Source organism: Oreochromis niloticus, linkage group LG7, assembly GCF_001858045.2.
Source record: "Oreochromis niloticus isolate F11D_XX linkage group LG7, O_niloticus_UMD_NMBU, whole genome shotgun sequence".
Classification (NCBI taxonomy): domain Eukaryota; kingdom Metazoa; phylum Chordata; class Actinopteri; order Cichliformes; family Cichlidae; genus Oreochromis; species Oreochromis niloticus.
Window position 1 is genome coordinate 13,323,356 of NC_031972.2, and position 21,227 is coordinate 13,344,582.

The following is a 21,227-nucleotide window of genomic DNA, read 5'->3' on the forward strand; positions in this document are numbered from 1 at the left end:
AGATATCACCCTGCGTCCACACACCTGAATCAAATGATTAGTTCATTATCAGGCCTCTGGAGAACTTCAAGACATGTTGAGGAGGAAATTGAGCCATTTAAATCAGCTGGATCAAGGACACATCTAAAACCTGCAGGCCACCAGCCACTGAGGCCTGGAGCTGGACAGCCCTGGCTTAAATGTACTGTGTGTATTCACAGAATAAATTTGCTATACAATTTAAGCACATGTAATGCTGTGTATATTATTAAAACAAGCACAGCGACAAAGACTTTTCTTCTGTACTTCAATATTTGAGTTACACTTACACATTTTATTGGTCCTGATTAAGTCTATCCTGGTTAGGCTACCAGTCTATCGCAGAGCCAACACAGAGAGACAGACAACCTACACAGCTACAGACAGTTTAGAATCACCAGCTAACCTAACAAGCATGTATCTGCATTGTGGGAGGATGTCAGAGTAGCTGGAGAGAAGTCCTCCAGGTGCAGGAAGACCATGGACTCAAACCAGGACATCCTTGCTATTGCTATTGCTCCACTCTACCACCTACAACTCATCTAAATAAGCCCTAATTCCAGTATTACTTTTGATTTTGTATGACAACAATTCATTCTTTAATGAAAACTGTACTATAGCTTGACAGGCCCATTGATATCACACTACATACTGATAAGCTTTACATAAGCCGAGTGAGCGATAAATACAAGGAACCCTTTCAAATTGAATCTCAAAACACAGTACTCAGTCTAAAGTCTTCACCACACTCTTCACTGGTCATTTGTTACAGTAAGAATACTGTAGTTCACTGCAACCTCCAGTTTCCTATCTGAATGTCCTTTGAAGACTAAAAGGTTCAGTCATCTGTTAAGCTCAGGATTTGGCTGCATCAGCTTTAAGTGGATTGGATGCACAGTCTCGCTAAATCCTTATTTACAACATCAGGTTGCACCATTAAAAACAGACTCACTCACTTGAATAATGTGCAAGATAGTTGCTAGGAAACTATCCGTTTCTCAATCTGAAGCACAGACCCATCAAAAGCAAACAACTGTGCAAACAGGAAGTATCTGTGGCATCATTAAAATGGTTTTAGGGGCAAAAGATGCAAATCATTAACACGAGTACATGAAGAAATGTGTTTTAGAGGTAGTGTCGTCCAAGCTGTTTACAATGAAGTCACTGATCATATTAAACAAAAACTAATCCTTAAGTTAGATATGCTTGGGTTTTTCAGTCTGATACTGACTACTGTTTAATATTGGTTCACTCATGTTTAGTTTCTAATTCTGAATGGTAATGTTTTTCTCAAAACCTACTAATAATCGGGTGTTCCAGGGAGAAATCAGAAGAGACTGTAGAGCTGACTCTCTGTATAAATGGAATCATGCAGTCATTCAGGAGCTAGTAGCTTGAAAGGAGTAATTCAGGAGTAACAGCAAATTGCCTCATACATATCTACAACAAGCTATAATTCTCTGTTCACATGTCTGCTACAAAAAAATTTAATAAAACAGTATGTAAGAATCCTGATATTTAAGTGGCTTTATTGTAATTTCAACCATGTGCAGTGGTACAGTACACAGTGAAGCGAGACAGCGTTCCTCCAATGGTGCTACATGTAACAGACAATCAACACGGGACTACATAAATTGCAAGTGTGCAAAATGTGCAAAAAACAAAACAAAATTTAAAGAGAATAAAAGATCGTGGTTCACAAAATTCTTGCAAATCTAACTTAGTGAGCTGTCCCGATTACAGCTAGCATTTGCGAGTGTAAAATTCAGTGTAAATAATATATGTAAACATAAGTAGCAGCTAATTCAGTAAGACTAACACTAATTTAGTGATGTGGAAATAGTAAAACTAATGTGATGATTTAGCAAAGTGTGACCTTCTGAACAGCTGGTGTAACAGTGCCCAGGTGTTTAAAGGCAAATACATTTAAAATAATCACACATGAACAGATGGTTATGTAACTTTCAAGCAAACAGATAATAACCAGACACTGCATAAATAAGCAGCTTACGGTTATGCAGTGAAACAATGAAACTCCTGCATCATTCAATCCTAACTTCTGAATGCCACCGATGGAAGGTGGCACACGTACAATGACCTGATGGACGTCCTTTAATCTATTAAAATGACCACATGACTGCTTTATGCTTCTACAGCAAAAGGAAGTTGTACAATTTTGGAGAACTTCTCTGTTTCTCAATAACTTCATTTGCTTGGCGTCATCTTTTCCCCGAGGCTGTTTTTCCTGACTCATTCTGGCCTTTTCCACTGTACATATGTATCAATTATTTTAAATAAAAGAAGCAGTGTAGCGTTTCTCTTGTGTTAGTTGGCCCTATTAACTATAACTAGCAGATTACTTTGATTCATATGTTTTGCTTTGTTTTGCTGTTGACTCACTGTACACCACTGAACTTCAGACTTTGACTCAATCTACTGTAGTCTAAACATTTGCTTTTCACAAGACTAGTCAAACTCTACAAAGGCTCTACAAAGACTTAAATGTGTAAGACTTGTTATCCTTCTAACCCTTTTCCTTCATGTCACATATGATGCACCATCTGAGGCAGTGCAAACTGGAGGAATGCCAAAGCTGGCACAAGTTTTATATTTTCTGTTTTTCTTGTTGAGCATATCAATTATCAGTGAATATTTCCCAGACAATGTATCTTTAATTTACGTAAATTATATCCCACCCACTTCGCACAATAGCTTATTAAAAAGGTACAAATAAATAAAAATCCAAAAGACGAAAGCATCTGCATACTTTTTATGAGACATAGCAGCCAGCCATTTGCAGCTCCCTTTCTGTGTGGACGCATTGTAGTTTTGGCAGCAAGCAGTGCCCTTTCACCCATCATTCCTTTCTACCTGCAGCAGAGCCTCGCTGAACTCCAGAGAGCAGGATCAAACCTGACCTATACCCTCCTTCCTCCATCCTCCTGTTCGCCCTCGGCCTTGCACAGAGTGTACAGTACCAATAGGGTTTTGTTGCCAAAGCAAAAACAAAGAAGGTGGGCTACACAACACAATGCTGGTTGTGTTTACCAACTAAGGAATGAGGCAATCTCAGCCTGCATGTATTTAAGACCATATTTTTTTTTTACTGACATGTTTTTATTATCATTGGCTGTTGTGCTACTTTCACTTCACTGAGACTACTGTTCAACATTTAACAAACAACGCTGTAACCTTGATCGTATTATGAGATTACACGATCTGACATCATGATACCCCCTGTGGTCTACAAAGTCATGTTAACCACTGCTTGAAACTAAGCTTTTAATATTTCCTGTCATTCAACAAACTTAAAAACGTGTAACACTGATAATCAATCCTTGCAACACTTGCCCTTTTAACACTTTTAACAGTATTGGAGGCAAATAAATTAAGAACCTGACAGCAGATTTTCAGATAAATTAATGCTAAAATATTGCTATTTATACAGTATTTACAGCATTACTTGTATTCATTTTGAGTTATGGTTCCTCTGTTTTTTAGCTCATTTAACATATCGCCAGCTTTAAATTGACCATTTGCTTTCACATTCAGTAATATGGACTTGGACTTGAGATAACGTTTGTAAACACTGAGCCACAACCTGATTGCCAATGTGCTTTGCTCTACATAACACCCAGGAAGTGCTCAGTGGAAGCTGTAAAAGAGCAGGCAAATAACTGGCAGGAGATTTCATGAACCATCCATCTACAAACAGGCTACATTCACAGACTGTGAACACGGAAACACAACAGCTCACAGGCTGAGAAGCTTTGCACACTGTCATTGTACTTGGCTTATGAAGAAATACTTCCCATCATTTACTTTGCAACTAGCTACCATAACAAACAATTCAGCTTCACCACAGACATTTATCACATATAAAAACACACCCTTAGTTACGACTGGTTCCTCATAGGATTCAGATTGGTAAGGACCATCGTGGTTCTCCCACACTGGTCTACATGTAATCCTGCATGTATTTGAGAGCACTGTGAAAAGCGAGGTTAGAACAAATTAACATGAAGTTGTTATTACAGACTCAGGGTCAATAAGGAAAAGCAATGAGCCAAGAACACAAAATCAGATCAGATGTCAAAGAATGTAAAAGAAAACAATCAGTGTTCAGTCCTCGAACAGGGCCAATGCACCATACTGCAATTTTAAATTGCAGTATAATAAATGATTACAAGCATAACGGTTCCTTCCTTTGCCCTGACTTCACCTCTCAAATTTCATGAAATCTGGCCAGGTGGTTTCTGTGTAACCATACTGACTTGCAAACAGTGCTAAAAACACATGGCTGTCTTGGCAGAGAAATTAAAGTATGAGCATTTGCATTAACTGTGCACAGCTGAGAGGGAACAGTTTCACTGAACAGTGAATCAGGCTGACAATGCAGAAAACGGAGTTAAAATTCAGGACAGCCTCTGGGTCTGATATGAACCTTTCCCGGACAACACGACAAAGACTAAAGGCACTGCAAGTGGGAAGGACACACATTCTGTACGGGTGCACAAGCAATAAGAAAAACAAAACTGACAAAGAATGTAGGAAGACTTTCATATATTACACTGACAAACACAAAGACTAAGGTGCATGACTGCTCACAGAAACTCCAACTCAGAGGTGGAGAAATGAATCTCAGGAGTCCAGGCCAAGAAAAACTGTGTTGCTCACATACTTGTATACTACTAGACCTCAAAGAGTAGCTATGAAAACACAAGTACAAGCATGTAAACACCAGTGTCAGTGTTTTTCCACTAATTGTATCAAACTTCTTCACTAACGTTCTCTCTTATCAAAGTGGATTCAGTGATGATTTCCACACTTAAGTTATCCATCAGTTGTGCATAGGGAGAACTGGCAAACATTCACAAAGGAGGACATTAATTCTCTTTGAAGGCTTTGTGGTGAAGTCGTGTTTATCATTTCACTTAGATAGATGAAAGGAACCCTTTAAAAGTAGGAACAAATTGTTATTACTGTCTTCATCGGTTACTAAGACACCCTGAATACACGTTTACAGTAAAACAGGAAGAGAAACCTGGTAGATCAAGAGGCAACACACTTTACCCCTTTCAGTTTGTGCTATCCTGTGTTCCACCAGGCGCTCTCTCTGCCATTGTTTCTCTATCATATCCTTTTCTATCCAGCAGCCGCTGAGAACAACACTGATAACACCTTTCACTTGCTGTAGTCACACACAGAGAACATGGTTACAGCTCAAAACAGAATTTCCCCTTCAATTCTGTAAATTTTCATCAACAACAACAAAAAAACAACTTTTTCTGAAAATGGTTAGACCCTCTATGACACAAGGCAGCTTTAGAAGTCGCAGTCTACATCTGAATAGTTTTATTATTAACATGATATCACAGGTGGTATTTTGCCATCTTACACAATGAAGTGACATCAACTCCAATAGGGCTACAACCAGTTAAGTCATTTGAACTCCATTATAACGTTGCGCTTACCATGCGAGCATTTCACCCACATTTGAGCCTAAAAATAGATATGCGGTAGAAACTTATGTAGGAGCCCACGTGCAAATAAAAAAATATTACAACATTAAGCCCATGAAGCCCCCAGTTTAAAAAAATATATATATATATATATACAGGGAGTGCAGAATTATTAGGCAAATGAGTATTTTGTCCACATCATCCTCTTCATGCATGTTGTCTTACTCCAAGCTGTATAGGCTCGAAAGCCTACTACCAATTAAGCATATTAGGTGATGTGCATCTCTGTAATGAGAAGGGGTGTGGTCTAATGACATCAACACCCAACAATATATCAGGTGTGCATAATTATTAGGCAACTTCCTTTCCTTTGGCAAAATGGGTCAAAAGAAGGACTTGACAGTAGGGCTGCACGATTTTGCATAAAATGAGAATCACGATTTTTTTGCTTAGAATTGAGATCACGATTCTCTCACGATTTTCTTTTCCAATATAAATATTTATTGCACTTATTAACTGCACATCAACTTCGTAACAGTTGAAACTGAACATAAAAACAATAAATAAACATAAAAACAATAAATGCCTCACATTTTGTGGTTTCCGCAAAATGTTGTACTGCTTGAAATTCCGTCTCCACCGTTGCTCGACACTGCCTGTATAGAGCAGGTAGTGCAACAATAGAAAAATAGTTGCGGGACGGCACTGTGTAGCGTTTGTCTAGGGTGTTGATCATTTTCCTAAATCCCTCGTTTTGCACAGTGTTGATGGGAGCCATATCTTTAGCCAGGTGATAAGTGATAGCCTCCGTAATTTCTCTGTGCCTGCGGGAGTTCGACGTGTATAGGGAAGCGCTGTATAAGGTTCCCGTTATTGATGTTTGGCTGGTTGACCGGGACGAATTTTCTCCTGTCACTTTCTCGTCATCCCTGACATGTTCTCCGTTGTGTTTTCCTGCCAATTTGAGCATCACGGCACAGCTTCTGTATCACGTGGTATAAGGCTCCGCCCTTGTCATTTGTTGAGCAGGAAGAGGGAGCGCTTGTTTTCATGCAGATTACGTCCCGGATCAAAATGCGGTACAATCGCTGTCAGCTTTGTTTTGTTTTTTTTGTTTTTTTTAAATCGTTGTCATTTGGAAATGAGATCGCACATAAGTATGAATCGAGATCGCGATTTTCTAATGATTAATCGTGCAGCCCTACTTGACAGGCTCAGAAAAGTCAAAAATAGTGAGCTATCTTGCAGAGGGATGCAGCAGTCTTAAAATTGCAAAGCTTCTGAAGCGTGATCATCGAACAATCAAGCGTTTCATTCAAAATAGTCAACAGGGTCGCAAGAACCGTGTGGAAAAACCAAGGCGCAAAATAACTGCCCATGAACTGAGAAAAGTCAAGCGTGCAGCTGCCAAGATGCCACTTGCCACCAGTTTGGCCATATTTCAGAGCTGCAACATCACTGGAGTGCCCAAAAGCACAAGGTGTGCAATACTCAGAGACATGGCCAAGGTAAGAAAGGCTGAAAGACGACCACCACTGAACAAGACACACAAGCTGAAACGTCAAGACTGGGCCAAGAAATATCTCAAGACGGATTTTTCTAAGGTTTTATGGACTGATGAAATGAGAGTGAGTCTTGATGGGCCAGATGGATGGGCCCGTGGCTGGATTGGTAAAGGGCAGAGAGCTCCAGTCCCACTCAGACGCCAGCAAGGTGGAGGAGTACTGGTTTGGGCTGGTATCATCAAAGATGAGCTTGTGGGGCCTTTTCGGGTTGAGGATGGAGTCAAGCTCAACTCCCAGTCCTACTGCCAGTTTCTGGAAGACACCTTCTTCAAGCAGTGGTACAGGAAGAAGTCTGCATCCTTCAAGAAAAACATGATTTTCATGCAGGACACTGCTCCATCACACGCGTCCAAGTACTCCACAGCGTGGCTGGCAAGAAAGGGTATAAAGAAGAAAAACTAATGACATGGCCTCCTTGTTCACCTGATCTGAACCCCATTGAGAACCTGTGGTCCATCATCAAATGTGAGATTTACAAGGAGGGAAAACAGTACACCTCTCTGAACAGTGTCTGGGAGGCTGTGGTTGCTGCTGCACGCAATGTTGATGGTGAACAGATCAAAACACTGACAGAATCCATGGATGGCAGGCTTTTGAGTGTCCTTGCAAAGAAAGGTGGCTATATTGGTCGCTGATTTGTTTTTGTTTTGTTTTTGAATGTCAGAAATGTATATTTGTGAATGTGGAGATGTTATATTGGTTTCACTGGTAAAAATAAATAATTGAAATGGGTATATATTTGTTTTTTGTTAAGTTGCCTAATAATTATGCACAGTAATAGTCACCTGCACACACAGATATCCCCCTAAAATAGCTAAAACTAAAAACAAACTAAAAACTACTTCCAAAAACATTCAGCTTTGATATTAATGAGTTTTTTGGGTTCATTGAGAACATGGTTGTTGTTCAATAATAAAATTATTCCTCAAAAATACAACTTGCCTAATAATTCTGCACTCCCTGTATATTGATAACACAACAGAAGCAGAACAGAAACAATGACGTCAGAATTTAATGTGGAAATCTACACAAACAAGACGACGAGCAAAGAGACAGATCCGTCACCAAGACGGTGAGCTCAGGTGGAGTGAAAGACTGTACTGTACTGTACTTGATACTCTAAACCACCACTAAAACTGTTATTAGGCAAAAGCATAAATTAATTTTATTATTATTAACATTAATTATGAACATCTATATCAGCAATATCAAACTCATTTTACATTGTGGGCTAAATACAACACACTTTGACTTTTGGTCAGTGTAGTTTAAATGCAAATCTAATCCCCGATACTTCCTAATATAAGAAGAAGCAGTGCATTTTCAACAGTTTTAAACATGGTAGAGAAATGCTTTGTATTTGTATTATTACTTATGTCCATAAGGAAGGTCTTTATCAGTAGGAACAAAAAGTAAAGCCTTTTAAAATACATTTTAAAGAGCAAAATGTATGCTTTCCATAAAGAAAATTAGTAGACTGGGTTGGAGTCTCTGTCAGGCCAATTCTGGCCCCTGGGCCTTATGTTTGACTCACACTCAGGAACTACATCATCCCTTTTCTGCAGCAGGAAATGTTGCAACAAAACACAGGCAAACCTCAGTTCTGAGAATTTTGATATGCTCACTTTTTTTTAAAAATTGCAGTCACCACATGCTAGTTTTAAAGTCTTACAAACACATACTTATTCACTAGCACACTTAAAGACACAGACACACGGCCTTCCAAGGCTATTTTATTTTATTACTTAGTAAGGTTGTAAATACACTAGGGCTTTACTATACTAGGGCCCGAGCACTCGCAGTGCGAATGTCTTTGATGGCCTTTTTTTGGGCTTTACTATGCTCAAAAACTCATTAAATTGTGAATTCGAGTCAGGTCTGGCGAAAATTCAAAATGCATTTTGTTGGTTTCACATAATTACGTAGGAAATGGTTCAATAGCTACCAGAAAAAAAAAGGTCTAGGGGCTTATTGACCCAACCCAACAGGAAGTCCGCCATTTTGAATTGCAGATGACATTTTGGCGATTTCCTGACATTATACTTTTTGAAACTCCTCCTAGTGATTTTATTGGATCAGCTTCATATTTGGTCAGTCTAAACGACAGACCTGGGCCGTACTAATTGCAAAGCTTTTGAGTTTTCGTCAAAAGGCGCCAAGGCGAATTTTCATTCACAGTGAAATTTTAATTTGCTCTCATTCACACAAAATTGTCAAATCCAGACCAATGTTCTCACATGTGATAAGGCTCCACCCCTGCAATATTTATATTTATTTATATTTAACAAAGGATCACAGCGCCAGGTAATGGGAACAGGAAATGCCATAGTTTACACTTTTGAGGTGGCTGACTCAGAAAACCTTAATTTGTCCAGTAAGCCCTTAAGGAGTTGGTTTTAGACTCCATTGAAAACGTTTTCATCAGAGGGCGTGACCCCAACGTCATGGCAAATTTTGATGTTTCGCCATGAAGCACAAAATTGCTACAACTCAAAGAAATCTGCCCCAATCTTTACCAAACTTCACAGGCATGATGACAGTCCCAATCTAAACAGATTTATATGCCCATTGTCAGCACTAGACTGACTGCCACTTAGAGTGGGATCAGGATATATAAATATTTATAGTCTGATGCACTCCTCAAAAGTGGTGATTATAACCATCAGGCCCTTATGATGGTATTGTGCACAAATTGTGAGTTTTCATTGAAGGGCACACCTTAGTGGCATGGCGAGTTGGCGGGCTCTCAAAAATTCAGTCTGAGTGCACTTGTGCTGACTTGTGTCAGCTTTGTTTTGAAGGGAAATGTTGTAGAAAGGCACTCAGTTGTACAACTGATAGATACATATGCAAAACTGCACTAAAGGATTAAAGTTTAAACCTGTGTGCCCCCTGTCAAAAAAGGGCATTAACACATGATGATGCAGGAGCTTTCAGAACATTAGTCACAACATTTATTAGTCATGGTATTAGGTTACCCTTGTTTGTTTGACTGGCTGCTTACCCAACATGCCAATCTCAAATGTGCTTTCAATTTAACCATTACAAATATGATCATTTTGGTAAGAACCAAGCAGCATGTCCAGCAAATGTAACCTTACCTCAGTTTATTTCCAGAGGAGTTCGGATGGGGAATTCAGGGTGTCAATTTTGCTAGAGTTTAGCAAATACATAGTCTCATTACAGTGTGTAGCCAATACAATACTTACATTTCTGTGAAGTGCACTCAGTGGACTTTTGAACATGTTTGTTCGTTTCTTTCTCAGGGTCAACTGCAGTACAGCAAGCTCTGTTCTGGCTGACCTCATCACCCAGCATCTGCCTTCAACTCTTCCCAAATTCCAATCGGGCCTGAAACTCTCTCCCCTCACAATCTCTGTTCTTAGGGTGTTGATGTTTACACAAAAGAATAACGGTCCCTAAAATTCTCACAGCTCAAATGCTAAACACTTCTCCAAATGTATATTTCAGTTACCTGAAATGGACTCTTTACACTGAATCTATAACTTTGGTTTAGATTGTTTGACCTTTGTATGCTTACACATGGGAATTCAGTTTCCTGTGTTGACAAGATCTAAACTTAGAAAAACACAGTATAGTACTTTCCTTCTCCAGTTTCATACAAGCATCTGTGTTACGATACGAGGAGCTTCAGCACTGTAAAATCACACCATACATTATTACTTCCACCAATTAAGTCGTATTTTCTTGGAGAGTGCCTTAGAAATACATTAGTGGACTTAGTGGATTAGCACTCAAAGCACTTTCATATAACATGTCTCATTCACTCATTCACCCATTCACGCATGTTCACACTCCAGTGAATGCATCGGTAGGAACTCTGGATTCAGTATCTCTTTATCTTGCCCAAGGATACTTTGGTGTACATACTGGTGCAGGCAGGCCTTGAACAACCAACTTTCTGATTAGGAGATGACCTGCTGTACTTCCTGACCACCTACCACCACAGCATCCAATAGCTGTGGCTCAGGAACATCTATTATGTCCATGTGAGATTTTGTGGCAAGAAAAATACTATAAGACGACAGGTGAACAAGCGCTGTCTTCAGAGTTGTGTTTGATCATAACTAGAGTCAGCAGCAGCTTAATTTTGTCAAACATATCTTGCTCCAGACAAGAATTTATTTTTCTACTTAGGCAGAAAGGAACATTTTTAGGAAAGAGGAACAGACCTTGCTGTTGGCTTGTGTTTATTTGACCTTAACACTTCACCTTGACTATCGGTCCTGCTCTTGTAGTGAATGTCTAGGGCTCTCTTTAATATATGCTTGCAGTTCAAAGTTGGTTTGGTTACATAAGGTTTAACTCCTACTTGGATTTTATTTACAGCCTACTGTGGACTCCTATAAAATACTCTTCATTAATTTTATATAAACACTATATCAACATCAAATATGGAGTTATAACGCAAAATGATATGTTTACAACCAAATCTACTATAGTGTAGAGTTAAAAAAAAAACATTTAGTAAATTAATAAATTCCACAATGATAAGGTTCAAACAAGCTTGCTTCTTTAGAAAATGAATAGGATCAAATTCATATCATTTAACAAACCAAGAATAAAAACACCGAAGAACACATTTGACTACTTCTTAATCCAATCAGTGTCTTACCTTGCTTCCCTCAGATGATGTACACAAACTTACAGGTAAATTCCGACCAAGAGACATTTTGTTTGGGTAGCAACAGACTTAAAGACATGGACTACAGATTAAACCGCAAAAGACATGAAAGGGCACGAAAAAAAGTCAAAAATCACCGATGGATCCCAGAGAGAGAGAGACAGCCTGTCGTAGGAGGAAAAGAGCCTTAACCAGATTCTGTTAATCCTCTTAGACTCAAAGTATACACTGACACTGGATGTCCGTCTAATCACCCTGACTGGCTGCCTGCTTAAATGAATGACTGCTTATTTAGGGAAACACTAGAGGGTTAGACTCACTGGTGAGAGAGAGAGAGAGGGGGAGTTAAACATGAATCTGAAGCAAATATTGATACGCAAGCAAACACTGATGCAATGTGCAGCAGATGACCTCACTTCAAGGAACAGGCCCTCACAGAATAAACAAACAAGGATTGTGTCAGCAAGTTAAGATGGAAGTGGACCTAGCTGCTGAAAGTAAAGATTTCAATTTGAAACGTATACAGAAACACGGCAATTTAAATTTTATTACGAAATCTAAATTTTTCACATATGATCATCTACTTCTTTCCTAAAGTGTCTACTACACAATCCAAAACAGAACCTGAACATTACTGCACCCAAGCCATCAGTGTGTCAGCTGAGTCATTACTTAAGCAAGCACAGCACAGCCCAACCCAGCTCCAGCTCCAGTGCATACTAATTTTTACCTGTCTGTTCTTGTCTGCAGAATACTTTAAATGTTCACTCACTACATGCATCATGAAAAAAACTGTTAAGCCAAGGAAATAACACAATTTGCAGTTAGCAGCTGGTTTCCATTAGTTTTATAAGGTATAATAAAAAGGACAACCTTGAAACTGACTGGCTGTCTAAAAAAAGATACTTGCTGCAGGGTAACAAGTATGAGGACAGACACTAAATTGTGGGATTTTTTTTAAGTCAATATATAAATAAAACAATGAATTGCTTTGAGAGTTGGCTATAGCCCTAAGCAGTGTCAGTTGCTATTGCACAATCAACTGTATAAGATCTACAAAGAGGCAACAATTAACTGTTTATCACATTCAGATTATAGACATTAGACTCAGACTTTACTTAATCCCTCACTTGTACTTATAATTGACAAAAAAAAAAAAAATATCCCAGCTACCACAGGGTAGGAGGCAGGGTGCACCCTGGACAGGTCGCCAGTCTGTCGCAGGACTAACACAGAGAGACAGACAACCATTCTCACTCACATTTACACCTGTGGGCAATTTAGAATGACCAATTAACCTAACCCCACTAACTACATGTCTTTGGACTGTGGGAGGAAGCCAGAGTACCCAGAGAGAACCCACGCAAACTCCACACAGGTGTTGGAATCAAACTCAGGACCTTCTTGCTGTGAGGCAGCAGTGCTCGTCATTGAACAACCATGCTGTCCAAAAAAATGAAAATAGTGTAACATAACAAAAAAAGCCAAAACACTATGCTATGTACAGATGATTACTATATACAGTAAAATACACCAAGATTTTTATATGTACATGAAGTGTAGTGGGAGTGATAATAGCCTGTATTTCTTTATAGTATTTTAAGAAGTATTTATTCTGTGTGGGTATTGTATAGTCTAACTGCTGTCAGGAAGAAGGACTTGTGATAGCACTCCGTCCTACACTGTGGCTTTAACAGTCTACCACTGAAGGAGCTGCTCAAGGCCTTCACAGTCTCATGCAGGGGGTGAGAGGTGTTGTCCATAATGGATACAAGCTTGGCTGAAATCCTCCTTTCACCCACCTCCTCTATGGGGTCTATGGGACTAGCCAGGACAGAGCTCGCCCTCTTTACCACTCTTTCAATCGGTTTCCTATCCCTCTCTGTGCTGCCACGTCCCCAGTAGAAAACTGCGTTATTAGGGACACGTAATTCAAGTAAGAATAAAGAATCCTTATAGAACCCTTTTGATTAAGTGGCTGATAAAAGTCAGAAAACTATGAAAAACCCTTCCTGAAATGTCAACTAATATCAGAGAAAAGCAGCTTATTCCTGTGGTGTTGAAACTCATGTAATTAGTCATTTATCAGAATAGCTGACTTTTGATGAATTAATTTGAGTGCTGAAACAGTCAAACTATGAAACTAAAGGCTAAGCCAGTGTAGGAAACTGCATTTGTCGACAGAGGTGTAGTAGAAAGCATATCACATGAAGCACTAGTGTATGCAGAAAAATTATTTGGCTATGAAGTGTGTTTAAACAGACAGAAAGGTTATCTAATATTTATAAAGTGTATCTAAGATGCAAGAATAAACCAATTTCCATACTTGTCTCAGTGGCTGCATTTTTTATTATTTGCATAAAGATTTTTTTTTCTTTAAAAGCACCCACTGTAAGCCAAATAGACACATCTTTTCATGTCATACATGATACAGGTTGACCTAAAAATACCACCCTTACAGCGGTTTAATCCTCTTGGTAATGAAATTTGCTTAGTCTAACACATGGTTAGTCCTCATCTGAGCAAAGTTCGTTCAGACTTTACTGCTCCATAGGGAAGTGCTGAGAACGAACTGTTTGCTTTCACAGCTGACTAACAAACTAGTTGTAAATGATTTGACTGCCCCATTCAATACACCATTCATGGTAATACATATACTCATGGACATGGCTCCGTGTCAAGAGTCACCACAATCACTAAGCAGCATATAAAGACATTATGTTTGTCATATTAAATGCATGCTGTATAGTCAAATGTTTGTGTATGTGGGAGGTATTCCCCTCTTTGTTTTTCTACTGCAGAAACAGGTAGAAACGGAGGCTACAGCCTCATCAGTTTGTTACCTGTTGAATTTCAGTGTCTGGCTGTTGGGCTGGGGTTGGCAGTCACTCAGCTTTAACATCACTCTGGGTTCTTGGCTAGCTTAGTGTTAGGATACTGTCTGTGCAGGTGCTTGCAAAGAGCCAAGCTGTGTTAGCAGTATAACCAGCCATTGAGCAACTGTTTCTTTCCTGGATGCAGTTTCTGCTTTATCACTGCACTCTTGTCCTTTGGTGTAATTAAAAAAAAGGAAATGTTCATATCCATGCTGCAGACTCCGCCACTATTTTCCTCCTCCGGCACATAAACTGAAATCAGCTGATTGTATTGCAAGTACAACTGGAACCAGTAAGCAGGATTGATAGACAAACAGACTAATCATTCCAAGAAAATGGACTACTGGGAACCGGTTCTCTACAAAACCAGTTCTCAATTCCTATCCCTAGTGAACAATGAGCTGAAGCTTGCTATAAATGTCCAGACTGCCAAAGTGAGCTGCAGACACAAACAATTCTCTGTGCACCCTCTTTCCTAATGAAACATTATCAAATGTTCTTCTACAAAAACCATTTCAGTCACTTAAGGATTGTTTAATGATTAAAAAGGAAATATTTTCTTTATTGAAGTCAGAAAGTGCCAACTTCAGTATGTGGGGAGAATAGCAAAAGTTGTCATTTTTCTTCTTAATTGACTCAAGTCCCTGCACTCTATCCACATTGTATAGTAGAGGGAATACTGATTAAAAGTGTAATAAATTAAAAGGCACAGAGTTAGGGATGAATTCTAAAGATAAGAAATATTTAGTATCCTTCTGCAGAAAGGATATTTGTTATGGCAACAACAGCCAGGGAAGAACACTATTAAAAAATGAACAATTGGAAATATCCATATTCTGCTGACCCAACAGGATAGTTAGAAATGAGAAAGTAGGAAACAGGATTTATGATTATGAGAGGGCATAAAGGCAGCAGGATATATAAAGACAAAGAAAACACAATGATTAACAAGCTGACAGATTTCATACTTTAGGAAGCAGTGAGTCAAGACTGTGTGGACAGTAGCTTTGGATAGCTGTGATCTGTAACAGCTCTAAAAGCAAGTGAAGCACAGAATATTGGGCCATGGTCTAAAATTTAGGGTTTGTTTTTTCCAAAGCTTTAATACTGTACTTTAAATATAATTCGTATTTAAGTATTTTGATTGCTTCCTCAGTAGAAGTGAACCTACTACTATTTATCTTCAGGCAGTTGTGTAATAGCAAGAGTAATTAACCATAATGGAGTCTTCTCAGGAACTCTGCTCCAGGGATGAGCACAGAAGCCTAACCCACATGCTGTTTAAATCTTTAATTAGTGAGGGGCAACCAATCAGAACTCAACTGGCTCAAAGCGAGGGTGGCCTTAAAAGGAAAACATACTAAAAAAGAGACTTAACAAAAAGACTCGTTTCAGACAGAAGACGACGTAAGGGACTAGACCAAGGCTCAATATCAGATAAATATGAATCATGTAAAGCTACGTTAGGAATGTCCAAGAACAAAAATATTGAATAATAAATAAAATCAAGGAAAGAAGTGATTAATTAGGTTATCAAAATAGCAGCTATTCACAGCCCTAAACCAGACTGATGGGAAACTGAAAAAGGTCATGTTAACAGCTGCATACTCCAGATACATTGATAAACATGCTGGCCTCTCAAGTGAATACTGCAGAACTATGAAACACATGCAAGTGCTTTATAAACATCCATATAGAGTGTTTGGACAGTGAATTATGGGTGCAACCAGTAGCAATACTTCCAATCTTAACCTTTTCCCAGTAACTGTTTACATACAGCAATCTTGAGCCAAACTCTGTTAATAAATCTGAACTGTATGTTGCTCATTTTCATCCATTTCTGTTGTCTTGTGCATAAAAGAGAAGGATTATGCGTGGGATAATCTTGTCCTGACTGTAGATAATGTTCTCTGTCACTGCCCACAACCCTGGACAGATTTAGACGTCTGGAACGAAGCACTATGCAATTGTACAGAGATCTTAGGAAGACAGGCATCATACAATCAATGTGGAAACTTACTCTATGAAACATCACCATACTCACTATCCTTGGAACTTGAAACAGTAGTAAGTCTGGAGACCGAACAGTAACTGAGCTGCTCAGCCTGCTGAAGTCATGTCACACGAGTTCTCAGAAGACTTTCCTTCTTTAAACCCACAGGGGCAAAAAAAAAGGTCATTAGTCAGGGTTCCTGATTAACCCTGCAGTAATACCACTGGAAAGCTTCTCTGCACTGACAGGTTATGTGACCTGCTTTGAGGAGTTCCAGGCAGCGACATGTTGGCTTAGTTCAGTATGCCAGGTCAAATTACATTGTTTCTTCTGTGGCCAGCACAAGAGAGGTCACCGGTTCAAATTGAACCTCAAAATGGCATTTGAAAGCAGTCTGGAGAAAGGTGCACAGGCTTTGTGTGACCCTTTTGCAAAATTAAGGCAAACTTTTTTTCTTTTTAAAAATGGATTACATTTGGTTGAAGTTCAGTAAAGCTAAAGTGAAATAAGAGACCAATACCAGGCCTGCCTCCTCGTCTGTAACACTTCAGATCTATTGAGGTAATGAACTGTCAAACTGCTTTTCACCCCAACTAAATTAGCTGAGCACCACTGTTACTAAACACGACACCAGCCCAGGGGCATCATCTTTGGGTTAGTGTGCATTGGAGAGTCTGTTATGCTTTCAATTACTGATTTATCCATTTTAAAAACCAGCAAATTACAATTAATGAAAGTAATTACACACAGAAATCAGGAATCTGATTGGTGTGCAGATTTTCTGTATTTCCCTACTGCCTCAAAAATGAGAGATCATATGGCATTTTAGTCAACCACACCTACAGCCCTAAGTAATGTTGCATGATATCATGACTTGGAAAATATTTATGGGTCAGTCGGGAGCTTGCAATAGTCAAACACACCCAGGCTACATTGTGCGTACTGGAGCAAGTTAAACCAGTCTGCAGAAAAATCCATGTAAAGCCTTATATAAATTAAAAGGCTGATACATGCATTTTGTCTTCCTCATTTTGCTCATCTGTTTCCTGAATGAGCACCACTTGGGGTCACAACAGCAAGTACCAGATTGTGCCATTTGTGTGTTAGTGTTACATCATAGTTACAGAGCTAACAATGAAACAATTTACTCACATTTGCTCTAAAATCACATTCCATTTTGCAATGAACCTGTCACCTTTCATATAATACACACATTTTTCAAGTTTTGGATATACGCTACATCCAACTTTGTTTTGGTTTATAAAATAGGGGCAGATTTGGACTGGATGCAGTCCAAATCTCCATCCAGACAGTCTTTGTCTTTGAGGTTTGAGAAAACACCTCCAAAGCAGTGGGGAAGACTGACAGGCATTTATTTACAGATGATCTATTTATGCCTCTAAAAATGCAGGAGCCACAGTAAAAACAGAGCAGTGCGCATGTGCTGAGGAATGCATCTCGACTTGTAAACTTGTAAATGGAGTGGATGAAGACTATTATGCACACAGCATGAATAATAGTTTAACTTTGCACTGACTTCATGACGGAGTGTAACCCAGCAAGCATGAGCTCAAGCACAGCTGATCAACTGGTTCACAAATATTTTGATTGTAGGACCAAATGTAATGAGTTTACCTTCTTCAGGAGTGGTTGCTTTCTTGCTGGGTGAGAGGGCAATTAGTTGGACGTGTATATCAAGGGAAATAACTTTTTATTCGAATGTCTAGCAAAAACGAGAATGAAAGTATCACATTTGAGAAGCTGGAATCAGTTACTATTTTGGTATTAGCTTTCGCTTTGAAAATTAAATTAATAACCGGTTACCAAAACAGTTGCCATCTAGTTTCTATGCGCTCATAATTAATTAATCGGCCAATCGTTTGGTTTTCTGCGTGTCTGAGTCAACCCTTGTTTTGTTTAGCAGATCACTGTGTTTACCTTTTCGTCTTCCTCTCCTTCCTCTTCGTCTTCTTCCCCATCTCCTGGGGTCTCCTTGTCAGATTCCACATTTCTGCCGTCCTCCACCTCGTCCACATTTTCAAAGTGCAAGCTGAGCCTGTCTTCGCCATCACCATAAACTTTAATGCCCAGAGCAGCCGTCATTTCTTCCCCCTCAGACAAGGTTTGGGAGCCCGACGATGACTGGCTCTCGCCGCTTTGGGACACCACAAAGTCTTTCTTCTCCATTGCGTCGCCTTCTGGTGCTACTTCAAAACAAAACGTAGCAATTAATTAACCTGCCAGCACACCTGTCCGGTTCATTATGGTCAGGAGCCGCGAGCCCATTAGAGGACACAGCTTTCTTTTTCCCTCTCTCTCTCTCTCTCTTCAGCTTCTCCTTTTTCTCCTTCTTCGAGTAAAACCAAAGTCACGACGTTGTCGAAAGTTGGTGATATCCACTAAAACATTATTGGACCCTGTTTAACATCAGCGTTACCGCCAAGCAGAGGCGTCCGCTTCGGTTAGAAGGAGCCTCTGTGGATTTTTTTCGCTCATGACTTTCAAATCAGCGTGTGCCCATGCTGTCTGTGCCTTCCTATCGCACCAGTACAGCTTGTTGCCCAAAAACTAACCCCGCCCACAACGTGCGAGGGTTTACCAATCAGATCGCAGCGGCCGCCAAACTCTACAGATCGCTTTAACCAGCTTTAGATGCATTGGCGGTTCCAGAAGAAATTTGCGAGGGGGGCCAGGGTGAGGCCAGTGTTTTTTAATGGGAGGGCAGAACAAAAAAAAAAGGAAAAAAAAGGGGGGGGGGGATATAATTAATTGTTTAATACATTAAGTGAATTTATTTGGTGCCCAAACCAAAATAAAATGTAACAATTAAACATAAAAATGAATTTCAAACAAAAGATTTCACATACTGTGCATATGCACAATAAACCAAATTTTACTTTTTATGTAAGATATTTTTCTTTTTATGTAGTTATGTATTTATTTTGTTATATAGTTATTTTTTACAGCATGAAACTTAAATGTGCATTCATATTTTCTGTTCAGTAGTGTCTCATCTTTTAGCATTGGCAGCGCAGTAGTATGTAACGTCATAATAAAAGTATTCTTTGTTACCGATTTCTTGCAAAACAAATGCCTTAATTTTCAAACCCTTGGCTTTTCTGGATTCAGTGCCTAGCACCCCTATCGGTAAGATGCTCATTAGTAATGGGGGACCAGAGGCATGTTTTTACTCATTTTAATGTGGAGAAACTCTGCTCACAAGTGATAGAACTCACTGGGAGCTCAACAGCTATTTTGCACAGTCTAAAGAGCTCATAAAATACCTCTTTTTATGCATCATTGAAACAGATCAATTCCACTATAACAGATAGCTTTTGAATCACAACCCTCTTTATTTTTCTTTCCAAAATGTCTGAATTAACTTATTATTTTATCTTTTTTTTTTCATTATTATTCATTTAATTAAGGTCAACAGTCAACATACTTCACATGCACTTCACAGTGTATGAATTGTAATCACACGACACTCACAGTCACACAGGTTTGTTCAACATCACAAACCTGATGGTACTATACATGGTGCACATGATGGATGATCAACTGGTTGTCCCTCTTTCTGTTCCTCACTCTCCCTCACAGCCTGTGTCTTCCTCACTCTCAGGATTTCTGCATCCTCTCCAGCTAACTCCACTGCTTCTCTTTCATCCTACTCCCAAGCTCCCTCACGATCTTCATCCTCTCTCTCTCTAAGCTGTTCTTTGCTAACAGGGGCAAAAAGGACCGTAATGTCTTTTTCTCTTTTCATGGCAACTGATGTTGTTCCAAGTGCTGTAAGAAAGCAATAAATAATGGAAACTGTGAATCTCTCTATATATGGCTGAAGCTAAAAGTGCAAAATGTTCAGACCAAGCCAGAGGCCAGGGCCAGTTCTACCCTTGTTGGCCCCGATCTAAAACCGCCTGTGTTTCGATGTTAAAACTAAAACTTTACATAATGAGTGTATTTTCATTGTCACTGTCGTTATACCACTTTATTCCTGCCTTTTATTTATTTTTTCAAATTTCCAGTTAATTTTCTTCCCTCAAACTTCCTCTCTCTCTTCCTCCTTCATCATTGGTAGACTCAGGCATTACAGTACCTCTTACTAACTCAAGTCAAGCCTGGTCAAACTACATGTCTGCCAGTTTCCCCCATCTTATTTTACTTACTTTCCTTTTTTTTTTACTTTCATCTCATTAGATGAGGCGCCCTCCAGAAGTATGACAGCAGCAGTAACGGTGCTGTCATACTCCCAACATATGCTGCTGAAAGTAGTAGAAAAAGTACTTTTAGGAAAATAACTTACATTAATATTGCAGTTAATGCATCCAGTCAGTTTCATGTTTACAGACTAACACCATCAATTACACATTTACTTTATAGGGCTATACAGTGTGTACAACAGAAGACTCTGTCCTTTATGGAGGAAACAGCAAGCGTATTAAGGGGATGATGGACTGCTATCCCAGAGTGGGGAGACAGTAATGTGGAATGTAAAAAATGTGTGAATGCGGTAGATGTGTACAGCAAAAAAGCATTGTCATGCTTTATGTAAAATGTTATGATGTAACAGCAAAAGACAGACATCATAGGACCCCTGCCAAACGCCCCCAAATAAATAAATAAATAAATAAAAGAAATATTAAAACACCTTCAAGACTATGCTGT

General features: G+C 39.2%; 1 protein-coding gene across 1 annotated transcript in view; it reads right to left on the reverse strand.

Annotated features, from left to right (window-relative positions):
* mast4 (microtubule associated serine/threonine kinase family member 4) overlaps positions 1-19,146 on the reverse strand; it is a 103,983-nt gene extending 84,837 nt beyond the window's left edge. Inside the window, 1 exon segment of the mRNA XM_025908613.1 lies at positions 18,498-19,146. Coding sequence (XP_025764398.1) covers positions 18,498-18,746 — 249 coding nt within the window. The 5' untranslated portion in view covers positions 18,747-19,146.
* Between the last annotated feature and the right edge of the window lie 2,081 nt (positions 19,147-21,227).